Genomic DNA, 19790 nt, shown 5'->3' on the forward strand with positions numbered 1-19790 from the left:
ATCCAAATATAGTCACACTGTACCATAAAAAAAAAAAAGCAAAAAGTATATAAACCTAAAATTAGGTCTAGTGACTAAGTATTTTATCTTCTTTATAAATGATATTTAATGAATTTAGTTAACTTAATTCAGCATCAGTCTAAGGTTTTAAGTTGCCAAAAAGATTTTAGAAACTGTCTTTAAGCTTACATATTATAAAACATAATTACTGCTGAGATAAAGTTTGCCAGAATAATGACTCAGTTTGGTTAAAAGCAAATTTAAATTTTTATAATCTTAAACATGTAGTAGATATAATACTAGCTTATTCAACATGTAAACCTGTTTAAGTTTAGGAGGAATATACCCAAGTAGAGTAAAAATATATGCTTGTATTCTGTTGTATTATAGGTAATGCTCATGACTCAGACACACAGCTGTCTATTAAACTAACAATATCAAACTAGTCTTGTTTGCCAAAAGTTTACGTAAATTCTGTGAACTTGAATTTTAAAAGCATTTGGGTTAGTTTTTATAAGAATACTTTTTTTGTTGTTTACATTGAAAGTATTAGAAGTTGGTTCTTTAATTTATGAGAGTTTTATAATGATTTAATTTATATAAGTACTTATTTATCTCTAAGTCAATTAGAGGATAAAGGGATTTTGTAAATTAATTTGGTAGTGCCATCTGGAGGTACTGAAATATTACACATATACAAGATACATGTATACTAAACATACAGACAGACACAAATAGAGATCTAATGGCGAGCCCTCAATGGGGGCAGGGGACCTGAAGCTCTACTGGCTCTAGGCAGTTGAGAGGCCTGAGTGGGAAGGGGAAAGCCTGTGGAAGGGTAGATAGGGGTATGTAGGAGGTAGAGGCATGGAAGGGGACAGATGAAAAGATTCAGGGAGCTGAAGGGAAGGTCTAAAGTGGTGAAAAGAAGGGAGGAGGGATGCGGTAGGAAGATGGGAAGGGAGAATCTTAGATGAGCAGGTTTGGGGAGACCCCAGGTTCCCCAGTAAGGTCACTGAAGTTCCAAATTACCCTTCATGATTACTTTTTTTTTTTTTTTTTGCCGGTTTTGGAAATACTGGACAGAATGAGTGCCATAGGGGCAGAGCATGTAGTCTGCAAGGGAGGAGGAGGAAGAGGAGGAAGGGCACCCAGTAGATTGAGAGTTACCTGTGGGAAGAGGCAGATCAAATAGAGAAAGGAGCCAGGCTGGACAGTCTCATTAGAAAGTTCTGCATACAGTCCTCATCTGGGAGCCAAAGTTTCTCTTCAGTCCTTACTGAGGAGCGGAAGGGCTTTCCTTATGCAATCTCTAGACAAGGTGTCAAGGGAAACAATGAGGCCTCACAAAAGAGCCAGGAATTTCCCACTCGAGAGTCAGGGAGTAAATCTCCACTCAAAAGGAACCAAGAAAACTTCTATCCAGGACAATTCTGGCTAAAATTGAAAAGAACCAGGAAGAGTCCTGCTCAACAGAATCAGGGGTTAAAGCCCCACTCAAAAAGAGCTAGGAAGACTTCTGTCTGGGAAGATTCTTGCTCAAACAGAAAAGAACTGGGAAGAGGTCATTTAACAGAATCAAAGTAACTGAATCACAGAACCGTAAAAAGTGTCCAATAAAAACAAATACTGACTCCGGGCAGGGTGCAATAGCTCACACCTGTAATCCCAGCACTCGAGAAGCTGAGGGAGGAAGATTGCTTGAGCCCAAGAGTTAGAGACCAGCCTGGGTAACATAGTGAGACCCCTGTATCTATAAAAATTTTAAAAATTAGCCAGGCATGGTGGTGTGTGCCTGTAGTCCCAGCTACCTGGGAGGCTGAAGTGGTGGAGGATTGCTTGAGCCCAGGAGTTTGAGGCTGCAGTGAACTATTATTGCACCACTGCACTCCAGCCTGGGTGACAGAGTGAGACCCTGTGTCAAAAACAAAAAACAAATATGGATTTAGATAAAGAGAGGCTTTTATTTTATTTTTGAGACAAGTCTCGCTGTGTCACCCAGGCTGGAATGTAGGTGCCATCTCAGCTCACTGCAACCACCACCACCTGGGCTCAAGCAATTCTCCCACCTCAGCCTCCTGAATGGTTGGAATTACAGGCATGCGCCACCATGCCCAGCTAATTTTTGAATTTTTAATAGAGATAGAGTTTCACCATGTTGCCCAGGCTGGTCTTGAACTCCTGACCCCAAGTGATTCACCCATCTTGGCCTCCCAGAGTGCTGGGATTACACACGTGAGCCACTGTGCCCGGCCAATAATTTGTTTAAAAAGACCACTGCAATAGGGATGATGCTGCAATCTTAGGACTTGCAAACATCACAAAATAATACAGAAAAAGGAGGGAGGGAGTAGTAAGTAGAGCTAGAAGCTCAGCTACTTTCAAGGGCCAGTGGGCAAGCAAAGGGGAACCTATTTGGCATGATTTGACCAGAAATGTGTTTCCCTGCAGTCAGCCGATTCCCAGGAGAAGCTGCTAAGTGGGGCGTGTTCTGCAGTTTAGCACTTACCTAGCCAGGAGCAAGCAAAGTTCAGACCCTGTGGGGAGGAGAGAAGACTGCCTAACATTCTGTCAAGGCAAAGGAGAGGGTAAAAAGCAGACAACTGTGAACACTTGATCATCCTTCAGGCAATAATCCATTCTGGGTTTCTGGCTTAAGACTCTTGAGAAACAAGGGGAAACAGCTGGTAGGAGCAGCAGGCTCACCTATATGTAGTTCCATGAGGTAGCCTTATGGACTTCTGCCACCTTCTAAAACTCAGCATGTCCCAAACCATCTTTATCAACACAGCGTCTCACCAAAAACAACCAAATAAAACAAATTAACTAATGTACTAATTCTGCATCTCCCCCTGTGTTCCTCATCTCAAAAAACTGTTATCACCTCATTGACTCAGACTCTCAACCAGGGAGATAGAAGAAATGTTTGGGGGCATGTTAAATGTGATACCTATGAGACATGTAAGAGGTGAGGTGCAGGAGGCAGGTACATGGTGATAAAAGAAAAACTTCAGCCAAATTAAATTTAAAGGAGTTTCATTGAGCAATGAACTATTTGTGAATTGGGCAGCCCCCAGAACCACAGTAGATTCACAGAGACTCCAGCGCAGCTGCATGGTAGAAGAAGATTGATAGATTAAAAAAAAAGGTGGCGGGGGGCAGGGGGGAATGACGTACAGAAATTGGAAGTGAGGTACAGAATGGCTGGATTGGTTACAGCTTGGGCGTATGCTTTATTTGAACACAGTTTGAACACTCAGCAGTGTATGAATGGTTGAAGTATGGCCGCTGGGGTTGGCCAAGACTTAGCTATTGTTACGCATGCATACTCCTAAATTACGTTTTCAATTTTATCTCCCTATTAAGCTAGGTTACTTTTCATCCACAAGGACTCAAATATGGAAGTACGGAGTCCTTCTCAGGTCATATTTAGTTTGCTTTAACAATGGACAAATGGGACTGGAACTTTGGGGTGAGGTCTGGACTGAAAATAGGTATTTGAGAGTCTTCCATACGTCAGTGCAACTGAAGCCAGGGGGATGGGTGATATTGTTGTAGGGGCATGCATAAAGTGAGAAGAGAAGACATATAGGAGCAGCACCCCATATTAAGAAGTAAGATAGAACAGGAGGAGCTTGTGAAAGAGATGAGTGAGCAGTGGCCAGTGAGGTAGGAAACCAACCAGTGTGCTGCTGTGGAAGAAAAATGTAAAAGGGAGAGTCACCAACTCTGCCAGTTAACTGGACTTAGCTGCAAGAATGTCTAGAGTACTGTGATCTGCACAGTGATCCTGTGATTAAAGCATCCTAACCCCCCCAACAATTTGTTACCACCTTAGACAAGTACAGAAATTGAGAATATTTATATTTTTGTAGCACTTTGACATTGCCAGGACATGTAAGCTTGTGATCAGTAGACTTTCTGGTTGAACAGGGTAGAGAGACCAGTTCAGGTGTTGTGGTGAGTCCCATGGTGTCGGGGGCTGCACCTTAAGACCGCATGTCAGTCCCAGACAGAGGGGAAAGGGAGGTCATTCAGTGCAGATAGTCTGAGAAGCAATTAATAGGTTCCATGGAATGTTGATGGTAAGAAGGGAAGGAAAAGGTGACAAGAGTGAGTGTAGACAGCTCTTTCTAAGGAGTTTGGCTGCTGGAAGGGGAAGAGAAGCAGCTGGGGTTAGGTGGGGGGAACTAAGTTTAGAGATGCTAAAAGTGTAGCAGGGGTCATGTGATCAGGTTGAGCTGCAGCACAATGAAATTCCATTTTGACTACCATTTATTAGTTGCAATTGGACTCTTACCTCAACTTTCTCATCTGTAAAAAAAGGGATGGCTGGGCGCGGTGGCTCATGCCTGTAATCCCAGCACTTTGGGAGGTCGAGGCAGGCGAATTGCCTGAGCTCAGGAGTTCACGACCAACCTAGCCAACAAGGTGAAGCCCTGTCTCTACTGAAATACAAAGAATTAGAGGGGCGTGGAAGCGGGTGCCTGTAGTCCTAGTCCCAACTACTCGGGAGGCTGAGGCAGGAGAATCGCCTGAACCCGGGAGGTGGAGGTTGCAGTGAGCCGAGATCACACCACTGCACTCCAGCCTGGGCGACAGGGGAAACTCCATCTCAAAAACAAAACAAAACAAAACAAAACAAAGATGAAAATGCGATTGCTTTCTAGTAATACTTATGACTACTTCACAATAAAGAAGACAAGAAGGTTCCAGCTGTGAAAACTACGCGGTCACAACAATAAGTGAGCGGGAGCACGCACGCGCGCTGAGATTGTACGTGCACAGGCTGGGGTGCGGTCGGCGTGAGTACGCCTGCGCGTGCCGCCATTTCCTGCAGCCGCAGACTCGGCCCGCGGTGCCCGCCGGGAAATGAGATGATCAACAAAGAAAATGGTAGTTTTGGGCAAGATCGACCTTGGAGAGGCTTTTTCTGCATCAGTCCCGGATCCTGCCGCCAGATGGCGCTAGAGGATCACAAATGGGTCTAGGGTCGTCATAACGGCCCCACCTGAGAAATTTTGGATTCTTCTGGCCCTTCCTCCTTTTGTGGGGTCAACAGCGGATTTGGGAATCTGGCGACCAACACGTGCCCACTCCCCTACTCTTGCCCCTACTGAGCCCTCCAGGGTAGCTTGGGGGACAAGCCCCTCCCTAGATTGCCGGGTTCTTGATGAGCCTGGCCAGCGCACAGGTCTTGAGCACCATAGTCAGGGAAGAAGGCTGAATGGCTTAGGTCTTCCTAGAGAGGCCAGAGGCAGGAAAGAACTGGAGAAAGGAGAGATGGCAGTGGGAGGACGGGGACAGGAATACCAGTGTGTTTCCAACCAGAAGACTATGTCTTTTAATACCTCATTGAAGTCATCAGGTGACTTTGCCCTTGTCAGAAAGGAGCAGCACTGCTGGGGTCTTACTGACGAGGAGACTGCCTGCTGCTTGGAGTGGCGGTTGTGCCTCCTTCCTGTCTGCCCTACCCTTGGGGAGATGAGTCCCTCCAAGTCCACGAGACATGACAGCCAGCCTACCTACCATTGGAGAACAATGTCTAGTCTCGGGCACTCACTTCATAAGGGTCTTATTCTTCCTCAGCGTGTTGGCTGATTCTGAGGGGAAGAATGTGGCCACCAAGGTCGGAGAGGCCTGGCAGGACAGGCCTAGAGCCCCAAGAGGTGACCAAGGAGACCCAGCTGTACCCACTCAGCAACCTGCAGATCCCAGCACCCCAGAGCAGCAGAACAGCACCAGCGGATCTGAGCAGTTTGTTGGACGAGAGAGCTGTGCCAGCAGGTAAGAGCCGAACTGCACTGGGACCTTACCTGCTAGAGCCAGTGTTTTTGTCCAGGGCAGCAACCCAGGACAAACCCCTACACACTAGGCATGCCTGTTACCCTCTGCAGGCGAATGTGGTTAGGAGCCAGAGGGAAGCAGAGAAACCAGCATGTCAGGGGTAGATATTCATGGATTTCAGCTTGGAGCCATAGCATCGAATCTGTTAGACTAAGTCTGGCACAGAGAGGATGCACAGAGAACCATGTTGTCTGGCAGCCAGTTCAAACCTGGAAACCTGGGTCAGGGGAGGGATATAGGTTACTTTTTCCATTAACGGAGATAGAAGCTCTCTGAGCAAGGTGTGCCATGGTGTGGATGGGATTCACTGCCAGAAATAACAGCTGTACCAGTTGGATGAGCTCTTCCACTGCCATCAGCACTGGGATGGCCATGGATTTGGGCAGTAATGTAGCTCCACAGTGCTGACTCAGGGTTGCTCATTGGTTGCAAGAAGTTGGCAGCAGTAGCCTGAGGAAACAGGGGCTCTGAATTTTCTGAGAGAGATCAATAACCAAGGAACAGCCAGGTACTAGAGAACAGACAGCACTAGACGCTTGTGCTTTTCTGTGAGCAGCTCAGGTCTCCCAAAGTGGTAGTTTCCTGGTTTCTGGCCTTTGTAGAGCAGTGTGGGTCCACTCCAAATTATGACGTTTGTGGTAGCTGTAAGAACTTTCGCAATTTTGAAGTCCTAGGTGACTTGTAGCATATTTTTTCACATTTGAAAATAATTGAGTTTTGAAAATGTTTTTACAGGCAATCTAGTATCAGATTTTATACATCCTGAAACATTCTGTCAATTCCCATTTCCAAAAATCCGTGGAAAGCTGGAGTTGTTGGACTGGAAACAGTGTGGTCTCAGGAAGGGCTTCACAGCCATTGCAACATGGGCAGGGCCTAGAGGGCAGGAGAGAATGCCATGATTTGATGACATTTTACCCAATCCTGCCAGGTGAACTTCATCTTCTTCTCTATGACAGAATTTTCTGGCTCTCACATCCAGCTTTGGTCACTAGGAACCCACCTGTTGGCTCTTGCACTGGCAGGACATGTGGTAGAGGCTTCCAGTCTGAGGCAGGACTGGCTGCATTCTCAAGATGTCCTTATTTCTGGTGTTTTGTGGCTATTGTCCTGTCCACTTAACTGATTTTGACCAACTGCCTTGCTGTGACCTCTGTCCTCTCTCTGTCTCTCAGTTCCAGGTCATTCCCTTGACCAGCTTCCAGTCTTTCCTAATCTTATCCCTGCCAATGAAGTATTTTGGCTCTGCCTTCACTCTCCTGCCATGATCCATCGCTTTGATAGGGTGGCTTCGGGAACAGGGTAAGGAGAGGGCTGTGCTAGCTTCATCTTGCCGAGGAACTCAGTAAAGAAAATGTTTGCTGACCTCGCATTCCTCAGCTTGGCTCTGGTCTCTCAAACCTAATACATGGGATGCATACCAGCAGTCAGCCTCAGTTTCCCTCTGGTCCTTTTCTGTGTGAGTCCTTCCTTTATCACTGCCTGGAGCTGCAGTTGATGATGGTGAAAGAAGGTGTACATGTCTGTTGAGAGCTCCCTTTGTTCCCCAGATATTTTTTTCCCAAAGTGGCCATGAGTTCAGGAATAATCAGGAGCCATGGGCCGCCAGCTAGAGATGCTGCATACTAAGAGCCTCCCATGAGCAGCCATGTACACAGTGAACACGATGGCTAAGGCCCCATGCAGCCGCTCTCAGAGAGCACACGGTCTGCTAAGGAATAAGCACGATCGTAATAATCGTTAGCACCCGCTGTGTGCTGACAATGTGCAGGCACTGTTCTCCCTGCCTTATGTGGACTCACTCATTTAATTCTCACACCAACTCTAGGAAGGAGGTGCTTTTATTATGGAGAAACTGAGGCAGATGGAGGTTAAGTAATTTGCCGGCAGTTTTGCAGCCAGGAAGTGGCCTAACGGAGATTAGAATCCAGAGAGAGCTTAGAGCCTATACTGTTCATCGCTATGGCATCCATACTGCCCCTCCGTTTGTTATAAGCCCAGAAAGGAAAGAAACCAGGTGCTCTGATGAAGAGGGGTTAGGGCAGGGTGTGGTAGCAAGGATGGTTAGGGAAAGCTTTTCTATCGAGGAGGAGACAGTTCAGCTGAGACCTGAAACATCTGGAGGAGCCTGCCTTCCAAAGAACCTGGGGAGAGGCATCGTGTACAAAGAAGATAGAGAGGAGGGCCTGAACGATGAGCCCTGTGCTTGGAGGGTACAGGGTGAGGTGAGCGAGGGACAGGAGCTGGGCCCTGTAGTGTCTTGTAGGTGAGGGAGAGGAGGCTATTGGGAGGGCTCCTATTGCTCACGTTGCAGTCCTGGGGGGATGCCCAGGGGATTTTTTTTTTTTTTAAAGAGGTGATGTTTCACTGTGTTACCCAGGTTGTTTTTGAACTCCTAGCCTCAAGTGATCTTCCTGCCTCAGCTTCCCTAGTAGCTCCAGGGAATTTCTGTTTTACCTTGCCCCTTCAGTTCTGCTGTCCCCTTCAGTATTCTGCTGACATGGATCACAGGATACCAGACACCTGGTAGTTGTTCAGTCAGTAGGAGGTCTTCCTTCCTTTCTCTTAGAATCGATCCTTTTCTCACTCTTCGGCTCTGCCTTTTATCCCCCATGTGTCTTTTCAGATTTTTGTGGGGCATCCTCTCCTATCTGGTCCACCTCCTCCAGTCTCTATGGTATATTTCTTTGTCATAGGGTGAAGCAGGAACAGGCACAGGATGATTGGGTACACTGGGGTGAGGTAGGAGGGCAGGCCCTCAGGAAGGGCTTCCCAGAGGAGGAGGTGATGTTGTCTGCAAAGGCATATGAGAGCTTGGCAAGTCCCGGGGAACTGCAGGCTGGTCTGTATGGCTTGAGCTTGGGTGGCAAGTGATAGTTTGAGACTATGAGGCGAAAGAGCTAGGCAGATGCTAGATCATGATTGTTCTTCCCTTTGCCTACTCTTCAACTAGTTGTAATCTTGGGCATTACATTCTCTGGCAAGGGGACAATACCCCATAGCCTGGGCCAGATGCAGGCAGCCATATCTGGAGTATGATCTGAGCCGCAGCATGTTGGAGAAAACCAGAATCAGCCCAGGGCAGTGTGCACCCATAGTGCTGGCCTCAGGCCATTGGAGGGTGGGCAGACTTAAGTTGGAAGGTGCAAACAAGTGGTCAGTGGTGCTGCCCAACACCATGCCCTGAACTGCAGTAGACAGCTATGGCAGCTTTGGTAATGAGGCTCATAGCCTGGAGGCAGGCAGAGTGAGAGCCAGTATGGGCTTGGCCAGAGAAAAGCTCTTTTGGGCTGCTGAGGAGGTTGGATTCCAGGCCAAGGGCCGTATCTGGCAGCTGAAGTGTGGAGGTTCAGAAAAACTTCCACACCGGTCAGTCTCCCGCCTCTGCTGGGAATGAGGTGCATCTGACTTTCCTCCTCAATGATGCCTACTTTCATTTGGTCCTCTGCCCCTTGGCCTTGTGTTCTCTAGAGAGTTCCCTGCAGGGTGGCAAAAGGAGCTGATCCTAGTAAGGGACTGTCCCATCCAGTGAGGAGGTGAGCTGGGCTGTGTCTTCCCCTTCTGCGCCCTCCTGACTGTCACATCCCTGGGAGCCCCATGATTCTACTCTAACTGAGTGAGTCACAGAGGCCAAGGCCCTTGGCTGCAGTCAGGAGTTCTGCGTGGACACTGGAAGATTGGGGTCTTGCTACCAACTCACAATGTGACCTGGGACACGTCTCAACTTGCCTAGCCTGGGTTTGCTTGTCTGTAAAGTGAGGAAAAGTTCCATTTGTTGGTCTCGGAGGAACCTTCGAGAGCAGTGCTCAAGGGTTAGGCTCAGAAAAGTCTGTTTGACCCTGGAAGGTGTTAGCTCTCAGGTTGACATGCCCACCCCTCCCTTTATTTCTTTCAGGGTGAGGAGCCCCTCGAGCTGCATGGTCACCGTTACTGTCACTGCCACTTCTGAGCAGCCTCACATTTATATTCCAGCCCCCACAAGTGAATTGGACTCCAGCTCTACCACGTAAGAAGGGCTATCTAGCAACCTGGGAGATGTTCCTCTGCCACTTCCTCCTTGGCAGTAAAGGACTTGGCTTTTGTTCCATGTTGCTTCCCTTTTAGTGCCTTCCCCAATTTCCAGCAGGCCGTTAGCCAAGGGGCCACACAGGACAGTGTTAGTCCCGTAATATAAACTCCCATCTACAGGCCTAGACGTTCCCACACCTCCTTTTTCCTATCTCTGTAAGAGGCTGCAGTGGTACTTCCTAGTGTGCTAGTGGATGTGGCTCTGCCATCCATGATTCCTTGCTGATGTCCCTGTGGAACATGCCCGGGAAGCCAGCTCAAGTCTGTGAAGGCCAGGCGTGTGAGGAATACCTGAGGCTGGGTAATTTATAAAGAAAAGAGGTTTAATTGGCTCACAGGTTGGCAGGCTGCACAAGCGTGGCACCAACAACTGCTTGGCTTCTGGTGAAGGCCTCAGGAAGCTTATAATCATGGTGGAAGCTGAAGTGGGAGCAGGACCATCACATGGCACGAGCAGGAACAAGAGTGAGGAAGGGGAGGGCCCGGACTTTGAAACAACCAGATCTTGTGTCAACTAACTGAATGAGAACTCACTTTTCACTAAGGGGATGGTGCCAGCTGTTCATACGGGATCCCCCCATGATCCCGTCACCTCCCTCCAAGCCCCATCTTCAACACTGGGAATCACATTTCAACATGAGGTTTGTCTGTCTCTCTCACATGCCCACTGCTTCACCGGCATTCCTGGCCACCTGTCAGGGTGCAGGAAGGGATGTCACTGCAGGAAGGCTGCTCAGTGAGGTGTGTGTGTTGGGGGTGGGAGGGGGGCATATCCAAGGGGGCCTCTGCAGACATCAGGTCAGCAAGCTGGAGTGTGCAGCATGGAAATGGGGGCAAATTTGGGGCCATGCTGAGCCCAGCATGACGCAGACCTTGTTTCCAGTCATGCAGACACCAGTCCAGGATGAGGCAACCTCTAGGCCTCTGGACCCTAGGAGTGAGAATGGAGAAGTTAGATGTGAGGTGGAAATTGCGCAGTAGCTGAGTACCTTCTGAGAGGTGCTGAGTGGTAAAGACTGACAGTGTAGGATTAAAGCTTGGAGGATATCTTGGTTGTGGGTAGAGGGGAAAGATGACACAGCCCTAAAGTAGGAGTGGAAAGCCCACAGGACTGAAGTGTAGAAGTATAGAAGCCTGGGGAGAAGATGGGGGCACCGAGGTCTGCATGGAGGAAGACAGCACATTGTTATTGGTTGCAGGAAGCCCCTTTCTGGGGCCCTCAGTCCAAACACAACAAGAGATGCTCATGGCCTGGGATTGTAACCCGAGTCCACAGCAGTGCCAGTGCCTTTATCCTGGGCCTTCCCATAAGCTGTTTCACTTCCTTCAAACCAGGCTGGGTCTCCCCAGCCCTGAACCACTCCTGTGGACCAGGCCTGGTTCCCTGGAATCTTCTGGTGTACCTCTGACTTCTGCTATGCTCCTTCTACAGCAAAGGGATTCTCTTCGTGAAGGAGTACGTGAATGCTAGTGAAGTGTCTTCTGGGAAGCCAGTATCTGCACGCTATAGCAGGTAAGAGCAGGTCCCAAACCCTTCCATGTCGGCCTTCTCCTGCCGGCTCCCATATTCTCATCCCTGCATTTCCGGTTCCTTGTCCAGGGCTTGGCTCAGAGTAGCTTCTGGGTAATTGTTGAGTGGATGAGTGATGTAGTTGCTCTGTGATGGGATTGATGCATTTTCAGGCGTTCTACTTAACTGGGCACCTTTGGGTTCTCCCTTCTGGTGAATTCATCCTGTACACCATTTTCACTGCCATTTTGTTCTGCTTGTCTTTGTTATTTTATTTTGTAGAATGCTGAGAGCACCCCTCTTGACAGAGCTGGCAGAGCCCTGGGGACAAACTAGCCCATCCTATTTCCTTTCAGATTGCAGAGCTCTTCTCTTCTGCCCCCATGTTCTTTTCTGTCATGCCAGGCTGCCTCATTTGAACACACATGTGACTGCAGTTCCTGATACATGTGTGACTTTGCTTTTTAATTTTAATTAATTAATTAATTAATTATAATTAATTTTTTTGAGATGGAGTCTTGCTCTGTTGCCCAGGCTGGAGTGCAGTGGCACCATCTCAGCTCACTGCAACCTCTGCCTCCTGGGTTCAAGTAATTCTCCTGTCTCAGCCTCCCTAGTAGCTGGGATTACAGGCACCCACCACAATGCCCAGCCAATTTTTGTATTTTAGTAGAGATGGGGTTTCACCGTGTTGGCCAGGCTGGTCTTGAATTCCTGACCTCAAGCAATCCATCTGCTGCGGCCTCCCCTTTTCATTGATCATCTTTTCATTTTCTTGCTTTGTGATGCCATGTGGAGGGGGTACTTCCATGTCACCTCAGTGTATTGCCGCCTACCACACTGAGATGAAGTCCCTTGGAATGTTTCTTATGACATGTCATCCCACTGGAGGATTTTAGTAACAGAGAGGAGCATCCTGGCCTTATTTCAGGATTGGGCCTCTGGGGCTTCTGGACTGGCTTTCATTGGTGCTATGGAATGATGAGCATGGCTGTGGGGGTCAAGTTCAAGCCCCAGCTCAGGCCCCCCTGTTAGGATCATTTTGGACAAGATGTTCAACCTCTCTGAGCTTTGGTTTCACCATCTGTAGGCCCTTAGGGTGGTTTTTCTCAACAGCTTATTGAGTTATAATTCACCTTTTAAAGTGTACAGTCCTGAGGTTTTGGTACATTCACAGAGTTATGCAAACATCACTATCCAATTCTAGAATACCTTTGTCGCCCCGAAAAGAAACCCCAAACCCATCTGCACCCCCTAATTCTGCCCCATAACTCAAGTATAGGTATTATACCAGAATGATCCCTTCTTTTTTCTCATTCCCAGTATCTGATTTCTACTGAGTGGGCTCCTGGTGACTGTCACATTATATTATAGGCGGGGAGGAAAGCTCTGCTCTTTTCCCACTGGTCAGTGGGGCTCTCTTGGCGTATACAACCTCAGGAATCCTAGCCACCCAGCCCCGATCATCTCCCTCATTGTGAAAGGTCTCCTTTGCCCCCCCTATAGAAGGGCCCTATGGCACCAAGTGATAGATGACGACTGGCATCGTAGTTATGTCTCAGCTTGTGGCCAAAGGTTAATTAGAAAATGAACTATGATAGTGATTTGGCTCTCATCTCTGCCCTCCTCTCCCCCATCACACTCCCTGCAGTGTCAGCAGCATTGAGGACTCATTCACCATGGAGAAGAAGCCTCCATGCGGCAGCACTCCATACTCTGAGAGGTATGTTGACTTTCTTAGCATGGAGCTTGCACTTCTACAGAGGAGAAACAGGGAAGGGAGAGTTCCTGCTGAGCCTGTTTGCTTTTATCTTCTGCTTTGCAGCCTCCAATCCATTTGCAGAAAGGCGAAGGACACTACCGAAGGGTGGTGCTTCCCTTTTTGGGATATCACACTTATGACAACTAAAGCCTTTGAATTGAGCTGAGACTAGAGGGTAGATACCAACGGTGACTGAGATGGGAAGTGGTGGTGTCTGACAGCCCAGAGGACTCATGTCAGCAGGAGGGGCCCTTCAGATTAGAACCTAATCAATCACTTAATTAACTTACAAATCTGGCCAGAAGTAAAAATAAAATAACTACAAAAGAGAGGAGTGGGCAGAGAAGGAGGAAAAATGGGCTGCTGGCATCAAGAAACCAGAAAGACACACAGAGCTAAGAATGCACAGTGCTATGGAGCCACGAAATTGAAAGCAGGGACAGAAAACACCTCGTTCAGCAGTTTTGAAAGCTGTCACTAGATGATGGCACAGTCACCAGACCATCTTAATGACAAAGAAATCTTGTGTTAAAATTCTTGGATTGAGGAGAAGAGAGTCTCAGAGATTGAGTTCACTCAGGCTGCTATGAAGAAAATAGATCTGGTAGAATAAGTAGCCTTCAGTCCACAGTGAGCGAATATGGCAGACCCAGGACTAAACTCCAGGGCCCTGACTCCTCCCAGGTTAGGGATGTTTCTACTCTGCCATCTGGCTTCTCATTGATAGGCAGATCTAAATTCCTGTGGATGACATTCAGAGGCGAAAGCTAAATTGGGGAGGAAAAGGAAGGAAGTAAGAGAGTTAAGATAAAAAGAATCCTACCGGGCCCCAAGGGCAAACATACAGGAGCAGGCAAGCATATGGGGCCAGGGAATCTCCTCCCCTATAACGGAAGAAGCAGCTGGTTCTGAGTAGCTACAGATTACTTGGTGAGACACATCAGCAGATGAAGTCTTAGCAGAGAAGGACGGGTTGGTCAGAAACCTGAGAGTTAACCACCTACATAGGGGCAAATGGAATGAGGCTTCCACTTCTAATGGAGTGACAAATCAGATACTCTAGGGACCCCCCCTTTCCATTGCACAACTACTAAATCCAGAATCAGACATTACTGATCCATCGCTAGGCTTGGAGGAAGGAAGGGGACTCTCTAGGGACAATCTCAGTCACTTGCACACATGCATATGCACAGACACACATGCACACACACAAAGAACAGCTGTGAGCTGGTGCTACTGGTGGTGAAAGAAGCAGGAGGAGCAGGGCTGCACTGAGGGCAAAGGTTGCCAGCAGCACTGCTGTCCAGAGTTAACCCTGGGCCAGCAGCAGGATGGTGGGCCACACTCAAGCTGCCCGTGGCACTTCTGGGTCCTCCGACAGAGCTAACGTGGATCTAGATTGGTAATGTCTCCCCGCCCCTGGGCTCCTGTCAGAAGCAGACCCAAATCTCTGGAAGAAAGTACCCTGAATTTTGGCCTGTGGCATCAGATCAAGCAGTCACTTTCAGAAAGTCCAGTCTGAGGAAGAAAAGCAGAGGTGACTCTCAGAAACAGGCATCCTGGAACTGGAAAGATGCTCAACCCTGGAGTCACTGTCTAGAACTTGAGCACTGGATCTGAGTAGGCTGTATAGACAGAGCACGGAGAGTGGATCCAGGAGTATAGGCGGGGGCAGGGCTCAGCTGGCCCAGGCATGAAGAGAAGGGCCATCAAGACAGGGGGCCAGGCAGGGCACACAATGACATGTCTCCTGTAGCAGGAGGCATTGGTCTTCCTGCTCTAGAAGGTAGCAGGCCCCAGTGGATATTCTAAGCAGAAGGTCGGGGGAGGCAAACTGTCTGGAATAAGCGTCACGTCAGGACACCTACAGGAGACATTGTCATTGTGAGCTGGAAAAAGATGCCTGACTAGATTTTAGAAATAATGCAGAGGTCTACAGCAGGCTGAGAACTGATCTGCACACCACAGAAAACGATGGCAGCCTGGAGATCCTGACAGCAAACCTGGGCCTGGCTGCACCAAACCAGAAGGTCTGGCTGTGTCACATCAGAGGTCTGTACACCAGCCTGACCACCGGGTTATTGTTCTTCATCTCACAGGACAACTGGAGGGATCTGTACTTACTGCAACCATGAGATCCGAGACTGTCCAAAGATTACCCTAGAACATCTTGGCATCTGCTGCCATGAATATTGCTTTAAGGTAAGAAAGAGGTGGAAGACACCTTGAGCTAGGCAGTAACGTCCTGATCATGTGCTGCTAAGGATGTTTTGTAGAGTGCAAGAGTGTTACAGGTTCAGAGAATGCAGAGAAGGCTTGATCTCCATATACAATTGCAGATAGTCACAGAGGCTTTGCACACCTGGGAGCTGAATGAGCTTCCAAGTCTAAGAGAGTAGATGAATGTTGGTGATTCCGCATACTTAGTACTGTAGGGGAGACAAAAGTGGTCTTTTCAGGAAAGACTATTCCTGGCAGAGGGCCAGCAAGTGCAAAGGCCCTGGGGCAGAAGCACTAGAGTATTCTAGCTTTCATGGGAGAATGGCATGAGTGACAGGGTGGCTAGATCATGTAGGCCTTGGCGGGCACAGAGTTTGAATTTTATTCTGAATGCCATTGGGGTCCCCATTCTCTATGATGTATGGCACTTTGTAACCCCAGGTTGTTGGTTCCAGTCCATTTAGGGGGTCACCTCTAGGTACACTGAAAAAAACAACCCTCTCCTTTGCCTTGACAGAATGTTAGGCAGTCTTCTCTCCTCCCCACAGGGCCTGAACTTTGCTTGCTCCTGGCTAAGTAAGTGCTAAACTGCAGAACACGCCCCACTTAGCAGCTTCTCCTGGGAATCGGCTGACTGCAGGGAAACACATTTCTGGTCAAATCATGCCAAATAGGTTCCCCTTCGCTTGCCCACTGGCCCTTGAAAGTAGCTGAGCTTCTAGCTCTACTTACTACTCCCTCCCTCCTTTTTCTGTATTATTTTGTGATGTTTGCAAGTCCTGAGATCCAGGATATGCCATAGGCTCACAGCATCTGCTCACCCACCTTGTTCAGGCATCTCCTTCCCACTTCACTCATTCCTCTTGCTTTGCTTTGTGTGTTGACCTCCAGCGTGCTTTTTCTTTCAGTGTGGGATTTGCAGTAAACCGATGGGCGATCTCCTGGATCAGATCTTCATTCACCGTGACACCATTCACTGTGGGAAATGCTATGAGAAGCTCTTCTAGGTGGGTGCTGGCACTGCAAAGGACAAGTGGCCAAGAGACTCATTAAGGAGTAGAGATGTGCCCCAGTCTCTCCTGGAGTCAGCTTCAGACACAGCTATCTTTCTTGGCTCTCCCTTATGTTTGGGGGCCCTATGTCTTCATGTCCCTCTGCCTTGTGATATTTTGAGATCTTAGGTGGCATGGACAAAGGCCCTCTATGAGGACACTTCCAAATCACACCTTCCATCCAGCACCTGAGCCAAGCCCTCTAGCTGCCCTGGGATGCTCGCTGGGCCGCTGTTGTTAGCCCCATTTTGCAACAAGGAAATAAAGATGTAGAAAGAGAGGGGACCTGGAGAAACCAAGGTAGAATCAGGACCTCACCCCAGGTCTTTGGATTCTTGTCCAGGGCTCTCAGTTCACTGTTGCTTGCATAGCTTCAGATCAGTACTGCATAGCCACGGTGCTCAGTGAAGCAAGCCTCTGGGTCACATTATGAGAACTGCCTGAAGACGTGTGTTTGCATGCTCATAGCCAGTGGAATTTATCACAGTGTCTGAGCACAGAGCAGAATATATCCCTTGAAGGCAGTCGGGATCAATAGCAAACAGGCTTTCCACTAGCTCCATGCTGATGGTCTTCTCTCCAGAAGACACCTTGAGCTAGGTGGTAACTCCTGATCACTGGAGCAGTCACCCACCCTGAGGGCCTCTGGCTGATGTGTTTCTAGTCTCATGGCTACTTCTGTTTTCTTTTAGCCCCCCCACCCCGATCCCTGGGCTGATCAGAAGCTGATGACTCTGGACAAGTTTGGCTGTCCCCAGTTTTGCCCCAAGTTGCTGTCTCCCCTTCCCTCACCTCCTCCCACCCTGTTTGATTTCTTCATGCTTTTGCCCTTCTTAAGTTGAAGTTGCATACATCCAATATCGTATCTTAATGATGCTATGGTAATTGCTTGTGTGTATAGCTTCTCATAGCTTAGAAAGCACTTTACATCCATGATCTCATTTCAGGCTCAACCAAACAGGATCAAACAAGAATTCCATCTTGGCTTCCCTAAGACAGATTAGCTTTCTAATGAGTTTAGGTGGGTGGAAGTGTAGGGTTCAGTGTGTCCTGACTCCCTTGAGGCTTATGATGGGCCAAGTTGAAGACTGTTGATGATCCCTGATGGGTAAATTGCAGACATTGAATGCTAGGGATTGGTATAGGCTAGTGTTTAGCCTGTCTATTTGCCATATCTATTTTTTTTTAAATTTCCATACACTTGTAAAAGTAGTTAGTTGCTTTTGATTGACTTATATAGCAGTTTTTCATTTTGTCTTCCACCTACCTTTCACTATATTTGAGTGTTCCCTTACAGGTATGTTGGCATGTGTTGGAAAATTTACACAATTAGGTTTAAATTCAGTAGGATATGATTTTAGGATGCTACTGATCAAAGTGATATCTGTGTCTGTTGGAATCTTGATAGTTGATTAATTTGCCCTCAATTCTGCTCCCTGAACTTTACACATAAATCTTCCCAAGTGGGTGTTAGGGTGTGTAGATCCCAGCAGGATTAAGGAGGGGGAAAAGCAACTAACATTTCTTGAGCCTGTACCGCATACCAGGCACTGTCACAAAGTGATGGCATTAATCCCCATGATAATCCTGTGAAGGCGATATTCTCATCCCATCTTAGAGATGAGGATATTGGAACTCGGAGAGGTGGCCATTGCATTGTGCAGAACTCTACAGAGCCTGTGCTCTTCCCAGAGCAGCAGCCACAAAAGCAAGCATTGATTTTGTGCTCAGTGTGTGCCAAGCACTGTGCAGAGGGTACATAGTTCCTGCCAGGTTAACACCCTCCCTTCAGGCCTCCTGAAGACATAGGCTTGCAAAGAGCAGAAGGTGTGAAATCATACTCTTCCTCTGGGCATCCTGGATCCCTGAATTATCCCCACCTCTCAAGAAGTACTTCAAGGGTCAAGCTGCCCCTTTCCCTCCCCTCCACCCATGAAAATGCCTCCAAACTGAGATGCTTTCAGCTGAGAACAGATTTGGCTCATAGACATTACCAAAGAGGAGCTTGTGAATCCAGGAAAAGCTCCAGGGGGCTAGCTTATCTGAGCAGAGAGCTTTCAGTGACCCATTTTCCTGTCTAGACTCTGCCTCAAGCTAGTGGCAACTGCTGGGGCCCCAGGTACTTGGGACATGGAAACTCTTTGGATGGCTGGGCAGGTACAAGCCTGTTCATGCAGTCAGCCAACCCTCTGCTCAGGTTCAGCTGGACTCTGCCATCTGTGGGCCCAGCATCACTCTGTAAGTTCCTTGAAAGGAAGAACAACCTTAGAGTATTTCTGATATAAAATGAGGGCCTGTTCTCTTGATTTAATTATAAAATGTCTACGTCTTTCTCCAGTTTCTAAGCCTTATGCACATTGGCTTGTGGACTTGTTCTTCCTGCCAAATGATCAGAGAGGAACATTCCATTTATTTGTATCAGATTTCCTCTGGAGGGCGTGTACCCACACTAAATAGCAACTGCTCTTCCTCAACTGTAGTCCCCAACATCAGACTTGGCACGTGGTGGACACTAACACACAGTTACTAAATGAATGAGTGAAGGGAAGAAAAGTCACCCCGTTGGTGAGAGGTGCTATCCCTGAGTCTCAGTGCAGGCCCAGTGGATGAAAGGCAAGATAAAGAGGCCCAAGATAGGCTGGCTTCCCCCATTCAAGGTATAGTCTGCCTTTAAGGGAGTTTTAGAACCAACATGCAAGATATGCAAAGAAATCTTGCAAGAGCATTATTGACTTAGACCCAAAACAGCCTCTCTCATGTCTAAAAAGGCACAGCATTTTGCAAATCTGAGGAAGAGGGATGGTTGCATTACATTTTTGCTTCTTTTTAATTGCTTAGTGTTTCTAATCATACTTAATCCGTATTAATGTGCACAATTATAATAAATGGTAAGATATTACATGTGTCAAAGTTTTCTTTTTAAGTGTAATAACTTGGTGTATTCAGCTGTGTGATTTCTTTATTCCTATTTCCTGAAGCCATTCTCTGTACAAAAGTAAACAAGTACTTAATAGCAAGATCTGTACACTAGGCATGCGCAGGAACTGTGGAATTCTAGACTCATGAAATCTTAATGAAGAATATTGTATTTTGGCGGGGGCAGGGGGGCGTCTATCCTCCTCATCGTTACCACTGCAGACAGCCAGCCACCTAGTTGTTAGTGCCCACTTCCAGTGACCAGGAGCTCAGTTCCTTACAAACCCCTGCTGTCTGTGGACAGCCTTGGTTTTAGGAGATGCATTCTTCAGTTGAGTTAAAGTCCATTTCTGTATGTCACCCGCTGGTGGTCTTTAATCCCTCTGCTAGATGCCAGCCCTTAAAGTAGATGAAA

The 19790-nt window shown here is 47.7% G+C and overlaps 1 protein-coding gene across 8 annotated transcripts in view; it reads left to right on the top strand.

The window, feature by feature from the left end:
- The window catches only part of ZNF185 (zinc finger protein 185 with LIM domain), a 72542-nt gene extending 53184 nt beyond the window's left edge, over positions 1-19358 (top strand). For all 8 annotated transcript variants that reach the window (XM_005594873.5, XM_005594875.5, XM_005594877.5 and 5 more), the window contains 7 exons: positions 5590-5787; positions 9743-9853; positions 11348-11428; positions 13077-13148; positions 15287-15389; positions 16316-16414; positions 17152-19358. In XM_005594873.5, coding sequence (XP_005594930.1) covers positions 5590-5787; positions 9743-9853; positions 11348-11428; positions 13077-13148; positions 15287-15389; positions 16316-16414 — 664 coding nt within the window. In that variant the 3' untranslated portion in view covers positions 17152-19358. The remainder of the gene's footprint in view (positions 1-5589; positions 5788-9742; positions 9854-11347; positions 11429-13076; positions 13149-15286; positions 15390-16315; positions 16415-17151) is intronic.
- Positions 19359-19790: the final 432 nt, after the last annotated feature.

The sequence above is a fragment of the Macaca fascicularis genome, chromosome X, assembly GCF_037993035.2.
Source record: "Macaca fascicularis isolate 582-1 chromosome X, T2T-MFA8v1.1".
Classification (NCBI taxonomy): Eukaryota; Metazoa; Chordata; class Mammalia; order Primates; family Cercopithecidae; genus Macaca; species Macaca fascicularis.